General features: G+C 41.6%; 1 protein-coding gene across 3 annotated transcripts in view; it reads right to left on the bottom strand.

Moving 5' to 3' along the window:
• Positions 1-27,932, bottom strand: part of pax7a (paired box 7a) — a 40,762-nt gene extending 12,830 nt beyond the window's left edge. The window contains exons 1-6 of one of the 3 annotated variants that reach the window (XM_063472997.1): positions 27,848-27,932; positions 26,436-26,671; positions 25,596-25,740; positions 25,038-25,166; positions 7,359-7,558; positions 291-456 (exon numbers count right to left, since the gene is read on the bottom strand). In XM_063472997.1, coding sequence (XP_063329067.1) covers positions 291-456; positions 7,359-7,558; positions 25,038-25,166; positions 25,596-25,740; positions 26,436-26,671; positions 27,848-27,932 — 961 coding nt within the window. The remainder of the gene's footprint in view (positions 1-290; positions 457-7,358; positions 7,559-25,037; positions 25,167-25,595; positions 25,741-26,435; positions 26,672-27,847) is intronic. The other 2 variants (XM_063472998.1, XM_063473000.1) reach the window with 2 other exon arrangements.

The raw sequence follows: 27,932 nt of genomic DNA, 5'->3' as shown, positions 1-27,932 counted from the left end.
AAATGCAGCTTTACACAGGAAAAGTTTAAAGGACAGAAATGACCTTTGCTCATAATACAACCCTTATTTTTGTCCCACTGTGACAAAGATGTGATTGTAAAGATAACTGCTCGCTGCATGGTTCTTATATGCTGCACATGATTCAGACATAATTTATGACACTATTACCACAAAAAATATGGATGGCATACCACAAATAAGCAGGACTAATGCAATAGTTACCTAAATTTGATTACACTCCGAGAACAGAACATAGAGTATATTTTGGCTGGATGCTGTGTCAACCTCACCCTGCGATAGTGTGGTGCTGGGGTAGCTGGACTCTGGTAGCTGGTATGTGGGTAAAGTTGGCATCCCCGTGGGTGGGAATCCTCCAGGAAGAAGGTGGTTGAAGGCGGCTAGCTGATTGGCCCCGGCCTGTTTGCGCCACCGAGCCCGCCTGTTGCTGAACCAGACCTGCGGGAATAAACCGGATCTTGTAAAAGGCATGAATCCAAATGGCTCACAGGATTTGATTTGATTCATTTTCAGCTGTTGTTTTCAGCGTCGTCTGTTTTTAACCCCGACAGACTCTCAGTGGAGTCCGCCGGCTCCTGCCACCTGCAATTAATCTGCTGGTTGGCGTGAGTGTTGTTGCTGGTGCTGTGGGAGCTCAGTAGTGTGGTCCCTGTCTTTCTTAAGTGGTTGAGGCTGTGATCTATGTAAACAGGCTGCCCTAAGCCCACTTCAGAAGGAAGGAGTCGTTTAAAGGTCAGAGGTAGGTCACTAGGCTCAGCATCACACACCTCGAGTATGTTTGCGAAGCTGCTGCATGCTTTGAGGGAGGCCCATTTTTCCCATTTCTGGAAGCACAGTTAACTTGTTTATAGCTATTGTTCTGTTTCAGTGTGGCTGTGTGGTTGTTTTTAAAGGGGAAAAAAAACAGGTTTTAACTTCAGAGTCGAAACGCAAAGTTCTAAGGCTACAAACAGCAAAAATGCTCGCAAAATGAGCAGCGCTACTGAAGCGCAGACACACAATGTCACTTCCCTGAATGAAAGGGGGGGGAAAAATTGGACCCTCTGGAACGGCAAAGATTTACACACTTTAAAAAGGCTTCTGCTTCAACAAAACATGAATATAATCAAGCCCTTTTGAAAAGATCCTGCAACCTGTTCCATTTAACCAAGACAAGGCCCGGGTTTCACTGTGTGCTAAGGGTTGAAGGACATTGATCTATGCCTCGCACAGGCAATTCATCAGAGTTTAATACACTGTCAGCGCAGTTCATCTACTGTTGTGTTTCAAACGGCCAGGGCTATTGTGAGAGCACATGAAAGAAGGGGACAAAAGCCCCTCCATACGCCACAGAGAACAGTGGACACAAAGAGGGGGCGTCCCTTTTAAACAGGTCTTAAAGAGGGACACTTTCAAGGGGACTTACACAGCGACATACTCACTGCTTTTTGGGGGCTGCCTCTTTTTGTACACACAAACATACATATAAACTCGTAGAGGCTACAAGGGATCTCAGCCCATCGGAGATCTTAATTTGAATGTGCTTCTTTTCACACACATTCACTGCCTCTGGTGTTTTTCTTTTCTTTTCCTTTCTTTTATTTCGACTATTACTCAGTTTAGTAGCGAGTGCTTAGGAGAAAGAAAATAAGATGCAACAGGCGATGACTGTGTCGGCACTTGAGAAAAGGGCAAACCTCAATTATGCAGGTGGAAAACCAACAGGAAATCTTTATCTCAAGCCCGATTGCTCCTGAAGACTACGTCTGAATCCCTCAATCAGCTATTCCAAAACAAATGTGGTGTGTGTGGCTTTCGGGAAATTTCTGCTATTGGGATGTAGTGGAGCGTGGTCCAAAGTCTGAACTAAGCTCCAACTGGGCCAGACAAACAGCTGCCTAGGCTCAGGGGAGGAGGACACGGGGGGTACACCCCTTCCTTCCACACACTCCCGTTCACCCCACCCCGCAGTGCCACTTCACCTCCGACCTCATCGACTCACCCCACTCGTCTTTTATGTTCACTTTAACTTCCTTCTCCCTTTGTCATCTGAGCTTAGGAAGGAGCTGTTCCATCATGGTAGCCACAAAAACACTTAAAACACTGAAGTCACTTTTTGCTTTCACCATTTTCCTACATATTCACAGCCTCCTATTGTTAACTTTGCCTATATATTTATATATTTTACTTCAAATTACTGTTTTTTTTTAAATTAAACCTATTTTGTCCTAATTATGAACATTTGTTGAAATCTGACATACAAAGTTTGCGCAAATTTAGTTTAGTGCAAATGTTCAGTTAAATAATTTAGTATATACATTTCATCTATCATACTACTATGGAAAAGCTATTTCTGCAGCACAGGGGTCTGATCTCCATCATTTCTCATCTTGTTCCAGCTGCTGGAAAGTCTCACACAGAGAAAACTCAGGAATACCACCATGATTTATTGAAATCTGGAGTACTCTGAGAATTTCAACAGTGAAAGTTTTGCAGACTACCATACAGGCTGCAGCTCTGTCAGCATGCACAAACAGTGGATGCAATGTTTAACATATTGGACAGAAGATGAGCATGTATCACAGACTGAATGGCTTTCTCCAGCAATCACTGGGCTCTTAGCACAGACTGGGATAAACATGTATTCAAGAGCCTGTACACTATCACACACATGCATACATTACTTGCACAGTCTTATACATGCACACATCCACTCTCACACTGACTAACACACAGCCTGAAGCTGAGGATTTGAGGCTGCGCTCTGGAACCTGATCACAAAGTCACCTTGGACCACAGATTCTCCTCTGCTATCCCCAATCCGGTTTAATTCTCTGCAGTACAGAGAGCTGCAGCACTTCTCCATGACTCCCTATCTACCTACAAGTGTGCAGTTGAATTCCAATGGCTCACTTGTGCTTTGTTTTTCACGTACTAAACTGTTTTTTGCATCTAGTGCACTTGGACAGGCCTGCACAGCAGCTCTGGATCTTCATGGAGGAAGTTTTGGGAGGAACGGCGAAAAGAGGAGATCTAAAACTCAACATTGGGAGTGAAGATTGTTGTCGAGTGCAACCAGAGTAGAGGCTGTAGATGCACACCTGAAACACCTCAAACTAAAAACAAAACCCCCCTGCAAATACGACAAGGAGCAGGACAGTTTAAGTCTCGTGTCTGTGTTTAGCTGCATGCATCTCTTCGCTGCATGTAATCTTCCATTCACCCTCAGCCAGCAGAATCGACTCCCAGTGATCAAGTGGCATTTGGCGTTTTCTTATCGCCGATCGGCGATGACACACGCGCGCACACACTCACACTAACACTGTAAAGGCGTGACACTGCACTGCAGTAAAAACCTGTCAGTGTTGTTTCTCTTAAATAGGATCACTCATATTTCAGGATTCTCCATTTATACAATCCTCCATGAATTATTTTGTCAAAGACAAGTACTGAATGTGTGACGCCTTTCAGGAGCCAATTTGCACCATTCGGTAGATGAATACCAAGAGCCGAGATAATGACAAAACAAAATGTGCTGCTGACTTCATATCCACAGAAAACACAGAGGGGTGATGCAACCAGCTTCAACACACAAATCCTCTTCTGTCTCATACCACGCAATACCCCCCTCACCTCCTCCCTCACACCTCCCCTCCTCTCGCCTTCCCCTCTTCTTCTTCTTCACCCCCCACTCCCCACTCCCCTCTCTCTGATTCCCTCCCTGCCTGCCTTCCAGACTGGCACTATGCTAATTAAAGTAGCTAGGAGTGTGAATTTGTGAGGAGAGTGGGATTAGCTTGATAAGTATCAGAAGTACAGAAGCACTGTACCAAAGTCATTTAAATTCTAATAATAAGAAACTGTTAGAACATTCACACTGATGCATTGCAACAATTTCTCCCGTACAATCTACACAAATCCTATTTATTCCTTTATGAAAAATAAACCCGTACTGGCGGGAATGTAGTTGCCCGTTGGATTTTGTGGCAACAATAACCAGATCCATCGTGCCTTTTCTGCTGAAACTCAATGACGACCTAACAGTCAGGGAACTGTGTATCACCTTTTGACATTAAGATTATATTTTCACCAGCTATTTGGAACGCTTGAATCAGCGTTAGTCTGAATTCAGCTACACTGGTCTGTGACGTACAGATACAGAGGCCGGCCCGGCACACAGACTCCACCGAGGCCTGTTTCCCTGTTGCTCACTGCATGCACCAACAGGTCAGCGCGAGCCACAGATAAAGAGAGAAACTTTTTACCAAATTGATTTGCACACTTTGTAAAAGCAATGCTTATATCTTATTAGATTCCACTAACTATAATAGCTACATGGAGAATGTTTATTGGTAATGAAAGGGGACCTATGTGACAGATTCGGGAAAGCTAGCCAGCAGCAGCAGCACGCTGAGATGATGAGCCTCAGCCGACACTCTGGAGTCAGTCTCTTTGGAAACTTCAGTCTAAATAGAGGGGAATGTAATTTGCTTCATTTGCTAGAGCTGATTTACGGAGGCCTGCGCAGCTCTCCCCATCCTGGTCCACTCCTCGACACAGGGAACAAACACAAGCGCTGCTCTCCTGGAATGGCTTTGCTGCCTGCTCCTGTTAAAACTGAGGGGTTATCAGATGGAAAGTGGCAGAGCATACTGCATCAGTGGAGGATATAGTGAAGGTAGACTTGGCAGTGTCCCCTCCTACTGAGACAGGCTGGAACTAATTGCTGAGAGATATGGATCATATCCCACAATTTGTCAGTTGGGGTGATAAAACCACTGCAGGGCTCGGGGTGGTAAGGGAGTGCTGGTAGCTCTGCTGAAAGGGGCAGCAAGGTTGATAAAGATAGATGGTGAAGGGGTCTTAAAATGGCAGGCGAGGGCAGACACAAGGGAGTTAGCTCTGTTTACGAGTTTGGGTTGTGAGTCAGCGCTAAGCCAAACACTCATCACTTCAACGAGAATCAAGCGGTTTAATTTACAACACGGCTTTGAGCTCTGGCTGCTGAGCGCCAGCGCGGCCATGTTTGCAGAGGTGCTTGCCGCACGAGTGCTTTTACCTCTGCACCGAACCTAAAAACTGCTTTTCACATTATCGCTGTGTTTAATGACAAATGGATAACAGCGAGCCGTGACAGCTGACACACATACGAGTTAAAATATGAGTCTATGAGCCTCCTCCAACACCCCCCTTCCTACGGACAGTTTCTCAGCCCCAAACCCTGGTTAAGTCTCTGAACGACATCTGGAAGATACGTCATTGCAGCTGTGCTGGAGAGGCTTTTCTCTCAGGCCAAAGGGTCTCCTCTCTTCTGCCCTGTGATGGGCCATTTGGGCACCTATATGGAAGCCCAGCTGGTGGAAATTTCCCGAACAAAGTGATACAAATAGCACTCACATGCACAAGCTGGCAAATTTACATTTAAACAACATCCTTTCATGTTTAGCTTCTATTCTCTCTCTCACTGTTTAAATACTGAAATGTTTATGTGGCATCTCCACTAGTCATTAAGAACAAACCCCGAGATATATTTGGGAAAACACAGAGATAAAACTATCAGAAAATTCTTAGAACCACAATCCTTGAAACATGCTCGTCACACTGTAGGGCAACTTTGGGCATTAATATATTTTGGCTACCAGAGTCCCTTTCTTTGTAACCTTCTCAGAAAATTAAGTTTAAGTTGACCTTTTGAGACTTTCAAAGCCTTAAAGAATTAGATTATGAGCAAAACAGCATTAACAAATTATAGCCATGTCTCAAATTCCTCAGGTTTTCACATGACATCATTTAAGTCTATTATCTAACAGCAGAGAGGCAGCAGTTGCTCCATGTTCTTTTTCTCCTGCTCTCATGTTTACATGAGATAGACATTAAGTCACGCTTGAATTTTTCTTTTAAACCCAAAGAGGGACCACTCTCCCTGATGACTTTGAAGTGCACTACAAAGATGTATATACTTATATCACCTCTGTCATAAGGTTTGCTTAGTTTGTGTGGCTATATTTGTCCGATCAAAATGCAAAATTGAATGCTATTTTTAAATCAATAAAATAACTATCTTGTCTTGACTTGCTTCTTACACTTTTAAAAGAAACCCCCCTCAAATATATTGCCTTGTAACAGTGGTGAGATACATTTCTCCTTCCCTGAGTAAGGCATTACACACTCAGACATATTGGACATCCTTGTTGGGGGGTTTCAAGATGGACAAAGACATGTGTGGAATCAGTTACCCAATTGCATGTTTGGAGTGTGATGCACAGTTAGCATGCAGTGAGGAGTTGGAGGGGTTAGGGTAGTGTGAATGACTGTGGTAAGAGGAGAGGGGTGCCCCAGACTGCCCCCCCCCTTTTTTTTTTTTACTAGCAGTTGATTGATTAATGTTGTTGTCGGACCATAGGGTCCCCAGAGAGGATGAAGAGCCCTGTGTGATATGTGGAGGGTTTTACAAGCAGCGGCGAGCTTGAAAGTGATGGGATGAGATCCTGGCCAAAGGCCGAAATGAGAAATCCATCAGGAATGCATTCCCTTTCTCTCCTCTCCCTTTTTTTCTCTCTCCCTCAATCTTTGGTAGAACAGCTGCTGCTATAACTCTACTGTACATATCTTTCTCCAAGCTTACATACAACTGCAGGGCACTCAGGCTGTAGGACAGGTCCCCGGATCTGAGGTGCGAAGGAGGGGAGTATCTCTGTCAAAGTACTTGAACATGAAAGATAATGGTAGACAGCAAGCTTCCTTACATGCACAGTGAAGTATGACAAAAAGGGGCAATACGGCCCTGATGGATGTGTACACCAGTACCATGGGTAAAAGAAGGCAAATGTTAGGTTTTGGGAAAAAGATATTGCTCTTTGCAGTATCTTTAGTTGTTGCTTTAGTTAGATGTTAGCATTTATGCAACACAGAATCCCTTAAGTCTTCTGTATTGGGCTAGGGCTCAGTGATTTTCAGCACTGATGGGTTTTTTGCACAAAGCATAGCTAAACCTCAATTACACATGCGCTTCTTAAAGGAGTAATGTACCTAAATTACAAATAAACTACTGAACACTTTGCTGCTAATTTTTCATGTAAATTAACCTTTAAGATTTCATCTTAGGTGGATGTTTGCAGCATCAAAAATCACTGGAACTCTTTCTTTTTTTTTTAAACCAAACACAGTGTAACAAGGTTTGCTGCATGTTCTCAGAGTTAACGGGAAAGCGATGTTTGCTGCGTACTGATGTCTCAGACAAAGGGGTCTCAAAATGATCCAAACTTCACAGCCGAGCACCAGCGGAAATGCGTTTTCATGCAGTCTGACTACATCACAGGGTGCATGCTTATCAGTCCGAGTACTGGTACTGCTTGTCTAACCTGTACTCTGGCCTCTGTAAGTTTCGTCCTCTGAGCCAGCTCCTCTCTGGTGTAGATGTCAGGATAATGCGTCCTTTCGAAAGCCTTCTCCAGCTCTTCCAGCTGCTCGGCGGTGAAGGTGGTGCGGCTGCGCCTCTGCTTCCTTTTAAGAGGCAAGTCGGGCTCTGAATCGACATCTGAAGCATCATCTGTCCGGTTACCTGAGGGGAAAAGGAAAGGACAGAGGGCCAGATGTATCATCACTAAATGAAAACAAGCTAAGAAGCCTTTTATGTGAATAAACTGAGTGGTGAGGGGGGAAAATAGCCGCAAATATGGGTTGAAACTTATCATAAACTCAGCATTAAATGGATTCTAAAAGAGCCTCTTTTGTAGTCTCAAGAGTGGGGGACTGGCAACACAGTGGATTCAAATGACAGCTACTTTTCTCTCAGTATACAACTGGGAGAATATTATCTTAATCTGTGGATATTTATTTAATATAGAAGAGCCCCTGATATACAATCCTGCCTCTGAGAGGGGCCCCAGAGGCTGTGAATGCAGAGAGCTGAGGGGGAGTGGGGTGTTGGTGGGTAGAGGGGTTAATCTGCACAGGCCACCTTGCTGCTCCTCACCCTGCTTTTCTCTGTCATTGGCCCAGGGCACACTGCTCATACACAGCGCAGCCAAAATGTATAAAATAGAACACAATATCACACCAAAACCATTCAGTCCCATGTGTTTCCATCTGCTGTCATTAAATGAATTAGAACACATTTTACATTACTTTTTAGGCATTCAACTAAGCTGAATTTTTGCTCGAGGAATATAGATACAGCACAAAGCTGTACAATCCAGGCCGACAGGGAAATTTTTGACAGCAAATATGCATTACCATTGCACATTACCATTATAACTGAATTTAGAAAATTGCATCATTTTCACCTCCTCTGCATGTCTATTCAAACTACATGGCCCTTTTCATTTCATGTCATAAAATTCATATTTTCATAATTTCCTCATTGAGACATTGACAAGGCTGCGTGATGTGCCAGTGTTGCTCCAGGCCTAGTTGGATTGCATCACGCACAGTCCAGAAAGTGTGGGAGAGGGAAAATAAAGAGAGATATTGAAGAAGAGGGTGCATGAAGAGATTTCCGCCTCTGACAGAGGCCCTTTGCCATTCAGCTCGAATAAAAAACTATGCTGCTCACCTGAGTGTCTCGCCTGCGACTGATTTGTTGTTTTACAGCTCCAATCTCCGCTCGTAGCTCACTCTAGTCAAATCTTTCAACATAAGTGGACAAAAGAATACTCAGACCTGGCCTCCAAATAACAACTGTGAGAACAAAAGAGCAACAGAGCTGGCGGAGTCTCAAGGCCAGCTCCAGAGTTTAATTAAACAAGGAATTATGGGATTATATGGAGACTATCATTACAGGCCACTCTATGAGTCTTCTACGAACATTTTTTGTCCCCCTGAGCTCATGCTCAATGATTCTCTGCGGATTACATGTGTCCGCAGGACATGAGGCCGCATTCATTAAATCAATTCTTCAGTCTTATCCTTTTTAATAAAGATTGATTCTTGAAGCACAAGCTCACTCCGCTGCAGAACACCCTTGAACATACAAAGTTGAATATGTACATACACCACATATCCCTTTGTTGGTTTTCATGAGGATGCGTACATTCATTTGGGCAATAACTTGCCATGACGACACTTGAGACCGGCCCAGCGGTCTGCGGATCACTTTCCAAAGTCACCTCTGTGTCCTACAGGGAGACGCCGGGGCCAGAGCCGACACATTCTCAAGGGGTTCGGAAAAAGACACCAAAGTCTTCTCCTCCTCAACCAATTTTCTTGTCCTCCCCTTTGTTCGAGGTGGGGGTTTTTTTTTCACTGACTATTTTGTCACTAAACTGATGTGGCAATCTTTGTCACATTTAGCACCCATTAGCAGGCAAATGACTCCTAAGCACCTCAGCAGACAATAGCTTGTACTTCTGCTCGTCATTAAGCCCCGCAGAGCCAACACATCTGCTCTCGTACATGAACCAGAAGCACGAGGTCAGCGGCCCTGCCTGTAATGAGTAAGGAAAAATGGAACACGGCACACGCTGTATGGAGCCAACTGGGAATGGGGTTGGATGTGAAACTCATCTATATGCTGACTATATTTGGGTGAGAGAGAGCCCGACACTGATTGCAGCGGAGTTGCAATAAAGGACAAGTCTATCCAAAGAGCGGAGGAATTAAAACGTGGTCTGAATATATGCCAGTTAAACACAAGCACGCATGCACGCACACACAAGTACATACAGAGAAAACAGCCACGTCTTCGGCTGTTTTCGGTACAAAACACTTTAAAATCAAAATTTCATGTCTCCTTTTTCTCCTCACTTATTTGCCAAGGTGAACAGACAAAGACAAAATATGACTGAACAAAATCCCTGCAGGGTTGTCAAGGTCAATTCCTTAATGGTCTGTTCGGCACAAAAAAGGTACATTCTGATTAGACCTTTATATAATACGACTGCTGTAATTTCCATTCAAATGTTCGTGGGATATTGATAAACCACTCATGCCTTGTCTCATTGCTTATTGTGCAATTAGAATCTAATTATGTGGCATCCAGTGGGCACGATTAGTGTCGTGTACTCTCCTCCAGGGGCCCTCTGAGGTTTTGCCTCAATATTGATTTAAAATTGTGCCCCATTATAAACAGGAATTAATCAGGTTTGCACTCTGCTTTGTCAAAGTAAATACCTGATAAAGATTCAAATTAGCACTGGTTAAATGAGATGGGTATTGCACAAACGGGTTTAAGGACCGACTTGAAGATAATACAACACTGATCTACAGTATTACAAGTTACAGTCCCAAAATATGACTGATCTGATAAGTTTAAGAAGGCAAAAAGTCAATGATACAAGTAAACACATGCATATTACTGTACAGATCTGCTGCATACATTTTATATACACCTATTTCTACTATTCTGTTTTGCAGTTAGTATTTTACCAACTGGGAAAATTAATCAGATTTTATTGAAGATATTTTCAAGATTTATTTATTTAATATATTTATTTTGAAAATCCATCAAAAAACACATATTTGTATTTTTTTTCTTGAGATGTTTCACATCCATGTCTATGTCATTCAATAGGAGGTCTATTTAGAATAAACATATTTATTATATTTAATATTTAGCAATTTTTCGTTAAGGTTTTAATGTGGGTTTGTTGCTTTGTAGAGTTTTGCTTTTATTATATGAACTATTGTTGGTATAGTGAAATAAGGTCGGTGACGAGTGGGGGTGGGGTCTATAGTACACGTGAACCTTACAGATGTGAAGAATCACATCCTTTCACCTCAGCGTGACTTTGCGTCAGCGATGCTTTAATTCTGAGCAGACCTTTTAGATAGCACATTCCTCTTGGTCTTGAAGGACTTGAGCTGCTAGTTAATAGTTTTAAGGTTACTGTGAGGTTTAAAGCCTGCTCTCTTGCTTGATGCTCCTCTGCTGACCTTGCAGACAGAACACAGGCAGATGGGATCCTCATCACCCCGCTTCCTCGAAACTCGTCCTCATGTCGACCCCCTCCCCACCTACTCCTCCAGGGCTCCTCGCATTCTCCCTCCAAACCCTCGGACTCCTCCGGTCCTCCACCTTTACCCCCGAGACACTGAAGTAATCCTGATTAAACAGACAGCTGTCCAATCAATCCGCACAATTAACCACATGATCTGCGGGGTTACAGGTTTACGATACGTCACCCTACCAATAAACTTCACGCCCGCCCGGCATTTAAAAATCCTGGCCAAATTTTTGCATCTGATACGTTTGGTTGGTGCTAAAAAGCACAAGAAAAAGATAGCTCGATACTAATAAATAAAACTATTTTAGAGCTTTTATTTAGAAGTAAAATATATAAATAAAATAATACTTTGAGGAAGGAATTACAATGCAAAAACAAAAGACCATTTTACCAGAAGATTAAAACTTTACTTTCAGAATCATAAAAAAGGAAAAAAAAAAATCATGGTTTTGCAGCAATGCAGGTGCTTTATCCCCTATCTCACCTGTCAGCAGTATTAGCATCAAGTAAAGTGGCACTCATCCTAGTCAGGCTGTCTCTGATATCATAACCCATGGCCTCAATATCAGCCATACCTTTGCAAACTATCCAAGACAGAGGGACAAAAACAGACAGGGCTTTGGCAGTGCAGCATTAGCTCATAATGGCTCATTTTGAAAAGCATATTAGTTCCAGCATAATTACAATCAGGCCTCACGCTCTCTGTTTTGCAGGCATTCACAGGACCAGCCTGTGAGCACCGAGTCACACCAGTTGACTGTGACTGACAGCAGATTTAGTTAAAAATGGTGTTTTTTCCTCCCTCTTTTTTCCCACAGGACAAAAATAACACCGCATCTTTTCTCCCTATTTATGTTGACTTGTTTATTTTGTGCCTACCTTTTGTCGTACTTGATACTGCAATTATACTTTTTGTCAGTCAGAGGGGGTGAATATCAAAAGGCCTAATTATGCAAACAGGCCTGTGATAAGAGGCATCTGCCTGAGATGGGATCTGCTATCTCTGACATGCATCTGTCTCTGTGCTGTCTTTGCTGCTCCAGGCCTGCATATAAACAGCCCTGCCTGTCCTCAGGACTGCATGCGATTCAACCACCAACACTGGAGTGGAGGGATGTTTCGGGGGCGGGGGGTGGATCGTGCAGCAACATCAAATAACTAACAACTTCCCAATTTGCATTTTTTGGAGAATGGTGCGGCATCTCTGCTTAATGCACTTGCCTGTTCATCCTAAAGGGGTTGCCAAGCTAAAGGAGGCACATGATTCAAGGCATTTACCGCAGGATGTATCTGAGATAGGAACCTCGTGTGAATACAAGATAGACGACAGCGATAACCAGAATGGTTTATAGACAGACGCTCTATGAATAATCTTTTTTCCCCCTGTAGTTATCTCCCTGCATGTGAAAAACAAATTCAAAACTCTGAAAGCAACGCATAACCTCGGAACAGCTCGAGTTTACTCGTTTGTAAGGTAATAAAATAGTCAGATCAACATTTTCTCCTTGTTGGCAAGGACCTTCTCTGGGCAGTATTTTGACATTTAGGTAAAACTGAATCTGGATAAGATGTGTAAGTATACATAAGGACATGAAAATCCACCAGATACCTAAAATAAAATCATTCTCAGATCACCTTTATGGACAGATATCAGCGGTTTCCGTTTTGTCTCATGCGTATCATACCGATTACTAGTTTGCAGCAAGTGGCTGAGGCCCATTGGCACTTGCCCCAAAATCTACTCTCAAGTGGTAAGATAGCAAAGTGAGACTGGAAACAGAGCTCTAAGATCTATAACGTTCCATAAAGTTATCTATTACTTTATGAAAACTTCAAGTGAACCCGAAGACTGTCCCGTTGTTGCTGCCAAACGCAAAATCTCCTCCTGTCACTGTCAGGAGATTTAGGCTCTCTTACGTTGGCATTCCTCAGGAAAATTCCCAAACTTCTCCTCTTGTCTCTCTGACAGAATCACGCTCTTTAGGAGGCGCTTGAAAAAAAGAAGAGGAGAAAAAGGCAAAGGAGGAAGAAAGATGGAGGCTCTATAATCTTTGGCTCCCACAACAAACAATTAGCCCCCTTCTCTCTTTTAGAGGTGGGCAGAGAGGGGGGGAAGAGGGGGGAGGGGGCAAAAGAGAAAGCAGAGGAGACAGAGAGGGAGAAGTAGCGAGAGCGATGCTCTTTTATGGCTCTTGTCATATGGATGAAGGCGCAGCGCGTCCATGAGAGCGCATGCTCACCTTCAACAACAGGGCGTCCACTGGGCCTCCCGGCCTTTTCAGCCCGGAGAGACGAGCTCCTCAGGGGGCCATTAGAGCATGAATAGGGGCCTGACAGCCTTGTGCAGCTCTGCAGGGCATCCATAAACGCTGACATATTGACTCCCCATGCCTCTGCGCTGCCTGAGTGTGAAAGCGTGAAGGGCTTGAAGGGTGGGATTCTTTTTCTTTAATATACTGCTGACTAAAACTTGGATATTAGCTACAATATAAATGTTTGCTTATGACTTTAAGACATTCTGTTTCCACAACAGGAAAGTACTATGTGTCTTATAACAGATAAATTCTTCTTTAGTAACCCTTTTAATGTCTAATTTTTTTGGGAAAATGTGCTTTAAACACTGTGAGTAGTAAGTTTTCCTTATTCACACATCCAAATGCATTTGCTTATTTTCAAAATTTTCATTATTTTTCCTCCTGTGTCACTTTTAAGGAAAAAAGTCAGATTACAGAGCCACGTGGACCCTTAAAGACTTTAAGCAGACAAAATGTGAACCCGGGCTCCTGCCACCTCTCCCTAGCCCACTAAAACTGAGCTTTGCACCAGATTTTCTTTTCTGTCGAGCAGAATGTCACCGCCTGATCTCAAGTCTTTACTAATTGAGGTCACAGCAAAAGTAATGAAATTAAACGAGAGCACAAGAACGTAAAAAAAGAGGCGCCCATGGGGGTCTCAGCCAAATGGCACTAGAGCCAGAGCCCCATTCCCCCAGCAAAAAGCTCGAAAAAAAAAAAAACCTACGCACGAAATCAAACAGTTACGTCTCAGGGCTATGAGCCGAGGTCTCCTGGAGGAACAAATCATTTTCTCAACAAAGCCAAAGAGAGATTACTGGGTACAGTATAGGAATGCACAGCGGACATTTTTATGCGCCCAAGGGAAGTTTCCTAATTTTCTGGACAAGGATGGGGAGCAAATATTGCGGAAAAGTTTGTGTGGCACAGAGGACATGAGGAAGGAAAGAAGAGTTGGTGAAAGAGCGGAGGATGGAAACTTTAACAAAAGCTCAAAGAATATTTCAAAAAGAAAATAAAAGTTGTTATATTGCCACAGGAACATCTACATTTCAAATGACTGTATTGCACTTTATAATGCCTGTCTGGCTGCTGATGTAGAATTTAAATATTATTTTAGAGTGAAAACTAATAAAAAGCTGTTTGATCCAAAAACCTTGGAGAATATATTATTAAAAAGGCAGTCGTGCTGTTCTCCACTAACATTTAGCAGGCTGCAAATAAACAAACCGTTACCAAAGAGCTCCTTTATATACAAGAACTTAATGAATATTTCCTGTAGAGAGCTTATTCTCTGGCCACAGTAAAGCATTACAGTGCTTGGCATTAATTTCCGAGAGCCCGCCATATTGAGGGGTTGTAATGTGCACAGTAGAAAAGCTTTTTATACTGAGACTACATATTCCCCAAGGAGAGAATGACTGACGATGCAGAAATAAGCCCATTAGTTGAAAATAGGGGACAACATTTGAAGTTGTTATTTTGACGGCTAGGACAGGAGCTCCACCCCACTGTTTGGACAACTGCTTTCACAGTTTAACTTAGTAGGAAAAAAAACACATTTCTGATTTGCAACACTTAGGGAACATGCTTATTGTCTTTGTGGTTATGAAAAAAAAAACATGCACAATTAAAACAAATGAATATTTCAGTGGCGAAGCACATCAAGAGCATAAAATGTGAAATGTTCTGGCCCTAAGTAGCATAGGCTAATGGCGATTTTTAAACTAGCAGACCATGGTCAATGCTTCTCATTCATCACTGAGGGAGAGCGCGGGTGCACTGTGCTAAACATAATTACTGTTGCACATTATGTGGGCTATTCCTGCATTGTAATAAAATTAGCCAGAAATGCTTTTTGTCTTTTCTAATGCAGCTCCATGGTAACCAGTGGATGGCCATAATGCGAAACACTGTCCCCGATCCGTGCCAGCTGTCAGAGTTTGACAACCTTAGCTGGCAAGGTGAATTGGAGGAAACTACATTTCTTTCAGTAAATTATGTGGCTCCAACCTGCTCATCCAGTGCACAATTTTACATGGATATAATAAAGTCCGAGATGTCCTGATGTACTGAACACTCATGTTTGCGATCCTTCATTGTTTAGCACAATGACAATGGCTTAATCACCCAGACAAAGATCTATTTCTGCCAAAGGTCCTGCTTATTATTGCACCGTTCATCTTAAAATTTCTACTTCAGACAGGCAGAAAATTCAAGCGGAAAACAGAGTTTTTTGTTCTGAGTTCCTCACAGAAAAGTGGCCTAACATAAAATTAAAATGCTGCCAAAACATGATTTTTTAAAGCTTTTTAAATTATATTCAATCCTTATAATAAATATTTCTAAAACACAATGGGCAAAATAAAGGTAAAGCTATGTAAAAATGTCACTATAATTGCAGTGTGTGTCTAACACCTGTAAAAACGCCACAGAAAATGGCTTTCTCAGGCTTGAAAAGCTAACACAAAGGAAACGGCAACAGTTTCATTTTTAAAATGGCTCAAACTCTAAGCAAAGCATTCCATCTGCTGACTGATATTTCCTGCGTAAGTATAATGCACAATTACCGGTGAAACTTCCACGATTTCAAAGGCCTTTGTCATTTAGCGACATTATCTGTGAGCCAGTTACAACATTTATGTTGTCTGGTAGATAACTTATTAAGCAAACTGACTACAATTTATGAAATTACATGGTTAATTATGTAGTGCCTAGAGCTGGAATGACAATAAACTATCTGTCCCCTTTGGCAGTCACCCTGCCGAGACAAAACAAAAACACATTTTTTTTTTACCTGCAGGAGAAATTTACAATAACATCAGTGTTTGCTTGTGACGTTTGGAGCTCTTTTTTGTCCTGTAAGTGGCGTGATGTCCAGATGCCATTAACGCTCACGGTGACTTTACTGTTCACTACCCTTGTTTATGGTACTGAAATGACACCAGCTTCTCCAGCGATGTGTAAAAAAAACAACTGCACCAACCAGTGTTTTTATTCTTTTTCTTTCTTTCTTTTTTTTCTGGAGGCCAGGTGGAAAGACACCAACAGCACATCTCAAAGCAATTAAATGAGATTTCTCTCCCATAACAAATACCATAGGTTTTCCCATTAAAACCTTTGAAACGAATCTCCCCTGCTGAGAACACTTGTCTCTCCTTGTGGCATGGCTACGAATCAGCACTGAAAGATAAATAAATAGCCTTTATAAAAAAAACATTGGCCCTCTTGTCAGGACACATACCCACTCAACACTAGCAGCAGTCCACATGTCAACTCATTCCCTTCCCATTTCCTCTGCTCTCCTCGCAAAGACACTCCTGTCTAATGAAGTAGAGTACTGCAATCCCACAGGGCTAAACACAGCTCTGTCATCCCTGAGTGTTGTTTTCCCTCTGGACAGCCCAGTCATTGTCCACTATGGAAGGTAATACTCACCATTCAGGATTCATTACAACACCAAATCTCTGAATGAGCTGCCCACTGCAAACACACAACTGCCCGCGAGAAGAAATAGGCCTCCTAGGGACCCCCTGCCAAACTTAATTGGATTGCCAATATGGCCCACAGACGTTTGAGAAGTCGAGAAAAACAATGGAGCAGAAAATAAATACTCCAAAGCCACAAAGATGACTCCACTTGGTAAACTAACACAGTATTGATCTTCTTCTTCTTTTTTTTTTTGTTTGTTTAGAAAAGCCTCATCCCTGCTAATAGCTGTCTGAGAGTGTAATCTCTCCCTTGTCCTCCCCCTCCTCTCCTCCCCTCCACATTCCCTATTATGTGGCTCCTTTCAGAGAGCCCCAAATAGTTTAGGTTCAGTGTTGCACTGGGGTATGGGGCATGGGACTGGGGACCAATTGTTTGCTAATGTTGACACCTGCCAGAGCAGGCTTGGTCTATTTGGGGCCCGCCAAGCTGTAAACTGGATGCTCCCCCTCTTTAGCGAGATTAAGTGTGGGTTGCTGGGGTCACAAATCACTGGACTCCCTCTGATGTTGTGAGGCACAGAGCCAGAGACTAAGAGGGCTAAAAGAGAAAGCTGAGGAGGGAGGGACAGAGGAGGGAAGAAGGATAAAGAGTGACAGTCTATTGTTTACTGAAAAGGAAGGGAATAATGTATCTTCTTGAGTGTGCGTAACCACTGTGCCCCATTCAAAAAAAATATATATCAACGGTGAATCCACGTCAGCCTGCTAAGGCACTGAACAGATTTCTGCCTTGTGTTTTTGTGCCCCTTTTTTTTGCGGTGCATTGTTGGTCAGAAGCTTTTTGTCTGAAATTGTCTCAGTTTATGCATTTTCTGCCCAAAAAATACAGCATTAGTACTAAAAGAAAAAACGTACTCTTTGAACATAAATACACATGATATGCTTTGTAATATACTTTTGTTCCTATTGAAATTGGATTCAGGGAATCTAAGAATATGTTAATAGGTATTTCCATATATATATATATATATGTGTGTGTGTGTGTGTGTGTGTTCTTAAAAAAAAAACAACCCACACACACATATTATACAAAGACACAGAGAAAACCATTGGCTATGACAGACAGTGCCCAGCTCCTCCTCCTCCCCCCTTCCTTTGCAGATGTACATTAATGCAAAAAAAGGCAGAGATCTGAGCTGCAGCAGAAGCACCCTGTCTCCCTTTAAAACTGCTGCTGTCCAGCCTGATCGTGTCAGTTTGAAGGCCCCTATTCAAAAGTATTCATGCATCTGCCTTTGAGGCACAATAGCAGCTAGTTTATAAACTGTCTGCCCAGGCACCCAAAGGCTTTAGTTCTTATTGTTTTCAGCCCCTTAATAAACTTTTTGGAGGAGTTCATCAACTTGGCTGAATAGCCTATGCAGCAAGTCTCAAGACAGAAAATAACAGACGGGCCTTTTCTCCTCCCTCTTCTTTCTCTCTTCCTTTTCTAGTGGCTGTTCATTTAACAATGGTGAGAGTAGGCTGTCAGACATCACAGAGCTTTTTTTAACCAATACAAGAAAAAAAAAAGATTTTTTTTTTAAAAAAAAGAAAGAAAATGCAGTCTCTTAGAATGGAGGTGGAAGACAATTGCATTTTTACATTTGCACAGAACTAGAGGCCAGTCAGCTCCAACAACACAATAAGATAAAATGTTATATGTAAAGAGTATATGTGTGTGCGCTCTTGAAAGGGCAAAAATTGTGCTACATTCTTTTTTAAAGAAATGAGAAACTCCGCTTTAAGCTTTAAATGCACGTCCGTATTTTTACAAACAGCGCATTTAACTCCATCAAAAAATATTAATTAACTTTCAGTATCTCTAAATTTGCCTGACACCTGTTAGACAGCCAGCACAGAAATTATGGGATGCAATAAAATGTAATTTTGGGTGTAAGCCATTAATCCACTGTTATACCTTTAAACTCTGTCGAAAAAAAATTAGCCAAACTTAAAAGTCTTTAATAGATGTCTGCTCTAATTAATTTCATACCTAATTAAAACAAGGCTAGAGTCCATGCACGCTGGCCTGTTTAGCCCGCTGGATGGCCATAATTGAAGTAATAGCGGAAAAAAAGGGGGTGCTGCTTAGAAATAAAAGCCCGCAGCGGTCCAATTCAGCAACATCACCATCCAACCACGCTGCCCACCCCTCCTCCCCCTCCCACCATCTGACCCAAAAAGGCCTTATTGGCTGCCCCAGACCAACCACCTACTGTTTCCCACCGATGCTCTCGGTGCGTTTTAACACCCTAATTAGATGTGACAAGTTCAACGAGCTGGTTTCAGAGGAGGAAAAGCTGGTCAGGTTATGATTTCCGAGTCAGACTCACAGGGGACTCTGCGGACAGCTGATTCCTGTCAGCCTCATTCATCTTCTTCCAGCCAATTAAACATTAATGCTAACAAAGCGCTGGCAATTTGGAGAATACGTCAAGCCCCTAAAGTGGAAATGTAAATGTTTTTGAGGCGATGTCAGGCGGGCTGCTGCTGACAGCAACGATACTTTCAATGTAATAATAATAATAATAATAATAATAATAATAATAATAATAATAATAATAATAACTAGTCGGTGAAATTTGTCACATTCTAAAAGGGTAATTTTTAAAAAGTGCGCTTTTTTTGCAGTTGTTTCCGTGAAAATACCACAACGTAACCCTAAAGCGCCTCAAATGTCATGAAATCCATCACTCCTGCATTATTATTATATAAAGTTCGGGCAAATTGACATTTTAAAACGACGACAGTTGTTTAAAACCTGCTCTAAACCTGCATCCGTTTGAGCTAAGAAAAATTATTAAACCACAATCAAAAAATGAAGTCAAGTGCATCAAAAAGAAACCCCGAAGCTGTACGAATGAACGAATGAATGACTGAAAATTCTTCCTCGGAGTTTTTAAACACCTCCACCTGTTGACGTGACCGTGTGATGCACGTGGTACGTGTGTGTGAGAGCGACAGAGAGAGGGGAGGGGGGGGGGGGGGGTAAAGGAAATGAGGACAAGAGAGAGGAAGAGAAAGGAGGAAAACTTGAGCAAAAGGAGATGATGAAAAATTGAGACTCTATTTATTTTGGACCACAGCCCCGCGGGCACTGCGCAGGTTCTCGGAGCCCCATAGTGAAAATTGGCGGAATAAAACACAGACAGAAATGAGAGACGCGCTGAAGCACCCTACTGTTGTGACAGGATACCTGGAGGGCAACGCTTCCTCTTTAATTTGTCTCGAATGGCTCGAGACCCCCAACCAGACATTCAATCCTCAGAGTCAGCGTAAGCCTACTGAATTTAATTCTCGATGGTGAAATTATATGCTATAATTAAATATCATATCATTTAAAAAAAATGCTCTGTGGCATAGAGGCATCTTATCGAATTGGTCTTCCTCGGCTTCCTCGTTGTTATCACATTAATAGTAACAACATCTAAAATGGGCCTATCAGCATTTGCGGGGGAAATTGCGGGCTAAACAAAGGGCACCTATGGGCTTACAGCTTATATTCTGATATTTTCGAGCAGGAAATGTTAACCTTGAAATGCTGCTATCTGCGCCTAACAATGTGTGATCATAACCCCATAAATGAGGGGAGAAATTGAATCCTTTTAAGTTATTAAGCAGGAAAGGATTATAAACTCGTCTTTATAAATGAGCTAGAAATCCCCATGTCTTCCTCTGTACACTTTTAAATTTCCCACAAGAAGCTGGAGAGGAAAGATTGCCCCTTTTCAAGAGCCCCACAAGAGATGGAAAAACCATTTTTGTACCCAGATAGGAAGTCGTCCCACATGGTAAGCGCCACTTTAATTAATAGACAGCCTTGAGAGGTATCACTGTCAGCTTGGATAATGGTGACAGAGCTAGTGTTTGTGCTTCCATGAATATTTCTCATGTGATCAAAGTCAAATGTCAGCAGAGAATGAATTTAAGCCTACTCGATTTTTTTTTTCTTATTTGCAGCCTAATGCTTTGGACACTTAAAGCTCCTGACACCGAAATGTCTCGCCGGTTTGGTAGGCCTACAAGCTTAAACTGAACTCCCCTAAAAAAAATGATGCAGCGCTCAAATATCCGCTCATACGCAGCGCAGTTTGCTGTTATTATGTTGCACGGTTTGCTCACGTTACCTCGCTGGAACCAATAGACCAATTTGTAACAGTGTTTGTAGCGCCTGTCATCAAGTCTCGCGATATGTCATTAAATAACAAATTACACCATAATCTTTGAATGAAAAAAGGCTGGTTTTTTTTTGTTTTTTTTTAAAGAAGGGAGGGGTGGGGAGTGCATTGAAATAGTGGCGGAAATGCGGAAATGTTTCTCTTTTTTTGTACGCTGTTAATTTTAATTTCTAAATCTACAATTTTAGCACATTGCTGATGCCGAAATGGAAATTTGTCACACTAATGACAAAATGACGGCGAGACATCGTTAACAATAATGGATTTACCTCATGACCAAGCTATGGGCTAAATGTGCTCATCGTTCATCTATCTAAGGTGTCGATATTATTATTATTATTATTATTATTATTATTATTATTATTATTATTGTTATAGTTTATAAACAGTCACTGAAACCTGTTAACCTACCACTATTTGGACCACTACAGTCTCGAATGAAAGGTTAAAAAGGTACTTATGTGTATTTTTGAATTTTCTTTTTGTGTAAAAAACAAACAAAACAAAAACAACACCCCCCCCCCCCCCCCCCCCCCCCAGAGATGTCCGGGTGTCCGGACATCTTAAAAACAATTGACAATGTATATTTTCTAAAGAAATGTTAAAATTACCCAATAAAACTGATACAGCGTGTGTTAATTATTGTCAAAATAATTACTCTTTATGACATTTGTTTTCTTACCTTTTCTTTTATTAAGCTAAAAAGGGAAAAATGAAATTGAAATATCATTACTTTTATTTTTGTACTGGAAATAATAATAATAATAATAATAATAATAATAATAATAATGATGATGATACTACTACTACTACTACTAATAATAATAATATCGACGATGTCATGTCTTTCAGCTCCTGCCCCCTTTATAAGAGATGTAGGCCTACCGATGTAAATTCCAGTGAAATGTGGCTTGAGTGGCTGCGGGGACAGGGGAGGTTAATCCGAGTTTAATGCAGTGAAGCACAGCGCAGGGTCTGGGCTATGATGGGTATGTTATCTCTGCCCAACATTTGGGTCTCCCTCAATTTCCACCCAGCCAAATAGCTGCGAGAAAGTGCAGATGGAGTCACTCTCAATGCCTGAGGAAAAAACGTTATTAATAGCTAAATAACTTCCCCATACTTTCACTGAATCTCTCTCACACACTGTTCCAGATGGATTTGTTTGAAGTGGTCTCTCGCTTCATTCCCCTGTCCTTCTCATTCAGCACGGCTTTAGACCCGAAATATAGCTACATTATATTACCATACACTTAGAGACTGGGTGTGCGTGCACGAGGGCGCGCTTCCCTGTGCGCGCGCACACACACGTGCGTTTGTGATGTGGAAAGCGCAGAGAGGGCAGCTTTTCACATTTTCACCACCATGCAGGCAGAAACTATTTTTTCCCCTTGTTGTTTGTTTGTTTCTGTAGCAGATCACATGCAGGGTACCTGGCACTGAGGGGTAAACCTGAAGAAAACATGTTTCCGTCGTAATTAATGAAACATGCCGACTTATAACTGAAGCTGAAATGGAAAAGAGACAATACGATCCACATACTTTTGAAGTAATGCAGTATGCGACTCACATTCACTGGATTCCAAATTGTATTTCACTGAATATGGATCTATAGTAACAGTTAGAGCCTCCTCTTTCCCAGTCCCACCTGGCTGTTTGGGCTGGTCTGGCTTCCTCACACCTCTCCTCTGCTCTGTCACTTTCCCTCCCCACTGCCTTGAAATAATCCCTTCTGACATCTGTTTAATTACACCGAGGACCTCAGGTAATCCTGCGATTTGCTGAAATGTCCATCGCGTGTCTGCAGCGCATCTAACGGTCAGTTTGGATGCATCAGTGTGGCAGATTGACGCCAGGCAGCTGATTCGCCTTCTGATTCTCACCGGGGCGGCGCAAAACATAACGATGCCCACGTTTGCGCACAGCGGTCTTTAAGCACCTTCTTGCGCGCAATTAAAACCCTGGGACTGATTTTAATAGCCGTGCGTGACAACTGAAGTGCGCACCTTGGACTGGAAATTTGTTTCTGCACAAATTGTGGGATGGACCAGGATCACCACTCCAAACAGTTATCAACGAAAAAAGGCCCTAAAAGCGAGACTTTTCCGGTGGTTATGCGCTGAGTTTTGATTGGTTTATTTTCCACTACAACCTTGTGAAAACAAACAAACAGCTGTCTTCATGCAGCAAATAAAATCTACATTATTGTAATGTGGTTAGGACTTTAAATACACGTTTAATAAAGCTAGATTAAAGCTGGGATAAATCCGTGATGTAACCTCTGAGAAAATCAAATGCGCAGACCTAATAAACAAATAGATAAATAAATAAAGTCTTAAAATCTGGATAAGTAAACGAATAAAAAAAATCTCATGAATTTTGTGCCCAGGGCGAGCCACTGTGAGCTCCGCTCTGAGATGAAAGTGAAAAGAAATAAAAGGCTCTATTTAATCTGCTTTAAAACCCCTCTCCACATAAGGGCTGTGCTTCAAACTCGGAGAGTGAGGGGCTGATTGGGGATAAATACATTTCTTACCATGCCTGCGAGCTATTACACCCGGCACGAACACAGCCACCTATTCAGCAACCATCGTTTCCAGTGCTTACTCTAATAAGTATTAACATTATTAAATGCCATCCGGTTGCTGGTAGTCTAAACTGCATTACGCAGAGGGTGCGTCTCTTTTTATAGCAACGTAAATCAACCCCAATTTAAAACACGAGCAGCGGTAAGGAGAAAAAAATAGAAGCAGGAGAATTATGTCTATATTGTGCACCATCAAAAAAAAAAAGAAAAAAGTAAATAGTCAATAATTACGCGAGGATTTTGCAGGTAAGAACTTCAAAATGCAAACGTGCGCATCAGTTGTGCGCAATTTTTTTGTTATTGTTATAATGATAATAAAAATTATTATTATGGTCATTTTGAGACTGCACGGTTTGCGGCTCATCTATATGGACATTGGACATTTTTGCAAGAAAACGGTCGTTTTTTTCCCTAACATTAGCGCGTGGTGTGAAAGAAAAAGAGACCGTTTTCACGCTATCACTTGATTCTTCTCCAACGGACCATTATATAAAATTACAAAACTATCTACCAGCGGGGCGTACTGAATAATTCATCTCCTTTTATGTCTCTTCTTGCCCTTTGTCCAAAGTTTTCTCTCTCTCTCTCTCTCTCTTTTTTTTAAACCAGGTTTTTGAATAAGAATGGACGGACCCATACTCTCCTTTTCGCTGCCCTGCTTTCCAGGATTTGCTTTTGTACATCGGACCCTTCACTTTATAAACCGCATCAATAGAGGGGAGGGGTTTTTTTGCTCGTAAAGTTCATCTTCAAGTTTGAAAAATTCTTCTTGGCCGTCCCTTTTTTTCTTTTTCTTTTGTGATAAAAAAAATCTATTTAAACCCATTCAGACGACACTGTGCATTTCTCCCGCTTTCATAGCCAAGCGTAAAGAAATAATAGAAAAAAAATAAAATATGATAAAATCAGAAGATCATGTTAAAAAAAATACCTGAAATTAAAAGAAATTTCCCCATGATTCCATGGTCTAACAATTTCATAATTAATATACATAAAACAAGCTACAAAAACGAACGTATCCCATATAACAGGATATACCCAAAACCCTTCGAAGTGCCTCATAAGTACGGAAGGCGCTGACAGCAAATACCTGCATCGCTTTATTTCCCCTCCTAGCAGCATCAGAGCAAATAATAATATGAACACTGATTTCCACTTTAACTGACAAGTGGTGAAATGTCGGTGAACTGACATCGATTGTGAAATGGGTCAACTGTCAGCTGTCGTTTAGAGGTCGTTAAATGAGTGAATGAATGAGGAGGAATTTGCTACACAAATTAATTTTCTGCAGTTAAATACCTTCTGCCAAGGCTCTCATAAATAATTGAGTGAATGAACAACTGCTGGCTCGGAGTTAAAAGCAGGAATAAATTCACTCCGTTTAGCTGCAGCTCGGGTGTGGGACAATTTCCCAAGAGGACGTGAAGTAGGAAGTCTATTTAAAACACTTGCTTCCTGATTACAAGGTTGAAATTTACTCTAACTAATAATAATAATAATAATAATAATAATTTCTTATTTCAGACATATACAAAAGGGCCATATATTTTCTGCTGTTAACTTACATTTATCACCGAGGATGCCATCGATGCTATGCTTTGTTTTCTTTTCTCCATCTTCATCCTTCTTATCACAGTCATCCTCGTCATCTTTTTTGCCAAATCGGGCCCTCAAAACGCGGCTGATGGAGCTCACTAATGGCAACAAAAAGGTAAACGGGTGATTAGCCCTAAAACCCATAAAAGAACCATAGTAATCCTATCATACATTTTTAGAAGGCTATACCACACAAAAATAGCACAGCAAAAAAAAAAATAAAAAAAAAATAAAAAAAATAAAATAAAAAGTTTTACATGAAGCAGCAGAAGCGCTAGGAAAATATTTTAAATGTGTTTTTCTGTATTAAAGGTAAGTAAAATTACACTGTAATACAATGATGGGAATTCACTATGGAGCACTGAAGCCACATTTCAACGGGATGAGTTTTTTTCTGGGTCAAACAGCTGAAGGTGTGCCCTTTATTATCAGTAACTGAAGCTTAAAACGTGGGATTCAAAGTGATGTTCATTCAGAAGTGATGCTGCAGTGTTCGCTGGTAGTAGGGAAAAAAAAGTGCAGCTTACCAGATGAAGCCTCACCTGAAGGAACTGTGCTTCTGTCGCACACCCCGTCCTTCAGCAGCTTATCCCGGATCTCCCAGCTGAACATGCCCGGGTTTTCTCTCTTGTACTCTTCGATCCGCTTCTCCACGTCAGGCGTTGCCACCTGCTTTAGGTTTGAAAAGGTGTAAAAAGGAGAGGGGGAAGACAAAAGAGGGGAAAAGAAGGAATTTCAGTTTTAACCGAGATGTGATATTTTTGTTTTAGTCCACGAAAGATCAACGAAAATATAATACGAACGAAATCTAAAACGAGACTCTAAATTATGCTAAATAACTCTGAATTATATTATTAATAATTTTAAAATGTAGGATTATTTTTTAGTCGGGATATAGGCTCATGCAGGCAAAGAAACAGAAAACTGGCTAATCAGTGAGACATTTTTACGTCACCCTATTCACAATTTTATAAAGCTAATAACCAAATATAAAAAAAGAAAAAGGTATAAAATACACCACAAATATATTGTGGTTAATCAATATAATATAATTATATCATTATAAAAAAAGTAAATGTTTGGTTCTCAATTTTCTTTTAGCTTTTATTTTGTGTCATTTTAAAATTAATATTTGTATTTATTTTAGATCTTCATGAACCCTATAAAATGTTACAGGTGTGTTACCCACCTTGAGAAAATTATCATTATAATATTGCACTTCATCTGCAATAACAACACAAACATCAGATTTGAGTTCACTCAGATGTCATGCGCCTTTTGCCACTCTACCTCCCCACCCCTCCCCACCCTCTCTCCCATCCTCGTGCTACTGTGACCCATTTCCTGGACCGTGGACCCCCACTCACCCTGGGCTTGCTGCCTCCTATGGCCCCGGGACGGATCGAGCCGGTCTCTTGGTACCGGCAGAGGATCTTGGAGACACAACCGTGAGAAACTCGCAGTTGTCGCGAGATTACGCAAGGTCGGATGCCGTGGTGGGCCATCTCCACTATCTTGTGTCGGATGTGATTTGGCAGGGGCCTCCCGTTGATGAACACTCCGCCAAGCTGGTTCACCCTACCCTGGCCCAGAGGCGTGGATACTGCGCCACAACAATAAACAATAAAAGTCTCAACAAACAACACAAACTACACATCACGTTTCCTGTGGAGCTTTTGCTCTCTTCAGAGTAGACCAGGCTAAAATTTTACTATAGCCAAACAGCTGCATATTTGTCATGTTCCTGACTTTTAATGGGACGCAGTTTACACACATTATCATATTATACATTTTCAAGAAAGCATCGTGCCAAATTCGTCCAGCCTCAGTCTGGCTGACAGGATGCTTGCAAGGCCACTTCAGGATCCAATTTCACATTCAAGAGACACTAAAGAGGGTGACACTTCTCACCTTGATTATTCCTAGTCATGCTGTACAAATATTGATGTGATCCTTTGAGCCATCTCTTTGCTGTGTGTATTATTGCCATTTCCAGCAGCCAGACACTTGAACAAATCCCGGAGCTCGAGTAACTTGCGAGCTACGTGGTTTTTGTACATTTCAGTCCAGAGCACTTGAGCACGAACTGGTTGTAAGGGGAAAACTGTTTCCATAAATGCATGCAAATACAAAATGATCTCCTTTTTTGTTTCCCCCCTCCCTTTCCCCCGCCATATGTTCAGACGACTTGAGTGTGCTGGGCATCGAAGTTAAAAAAATAAATAAATTACCAATTAGATTGCTTTGCGTGTGTGTGTTTGTGTGTGTACGTGTGTGTGCAGCCATAAAAGTTAGAGCACTAAAAATGCTAAAAAATATACAATAAAGTAGCTTAAATTAAAAAGAAACTCTACATTTAATAGTAAATTTAGAATATTTTTTATTTTAATGGAAGTGAAAAAATAAAACAAAAGAAAAACGGATGCATTTGTCATTATAACAAATATTTCATCCACCATAAACAACATTAGCAAGAAAGATAATACGTTTGAAAATACATTCAATATAGAATAAATATAGTGTCATACAAAACGCATAATTCAGAGTGACTCAACGCAGGAACATGAGGCTGGAGTACCGTTGACCATGACTTCGGGTTAACTTTCATCAGCACTGACTGGAGGCTCGTATTTGTCCACCCATCTTTTTATTCCCAGCATGCCGCCGATAACAAACTGTGCTCTGTGTCACTACCACGGTGAAAGCTGACAGAGCGAACAGCCGACGATCTTTATCAGCTCGAGTTCAGATGTTTTACACGTTTGGTCATTTTTCTTACCTTCCAGGGGGAAGCCGGTTCGGGGGTAGTTCTGGCCTGGCGCAGGGCGCACCATCCGAGGCACTGTTCCTGGTAAAGTAGCCAT

This window comes from Pelmatolapia mariae, linkage group LG5, assembly GCF_036321145.2.
Source record: "Pelmatolapia mariae isolate MD_Pm_ZW linkage group LG5, Pm_UMD_F_2, whole genome shotgun sequence".
Taxonomy (NCBI): Eukaryota; Metazoa; Chordata; class Actinopteri; order Cichliformes; family Cichlidae; genus Pelmatolapia; species Pelmatolapia mariae.
The sequence above is the reverse complement of the archived record's forward strand: the minus strand, read 5'-3'. Positions and strand labels throughout refer to the sequence as shown.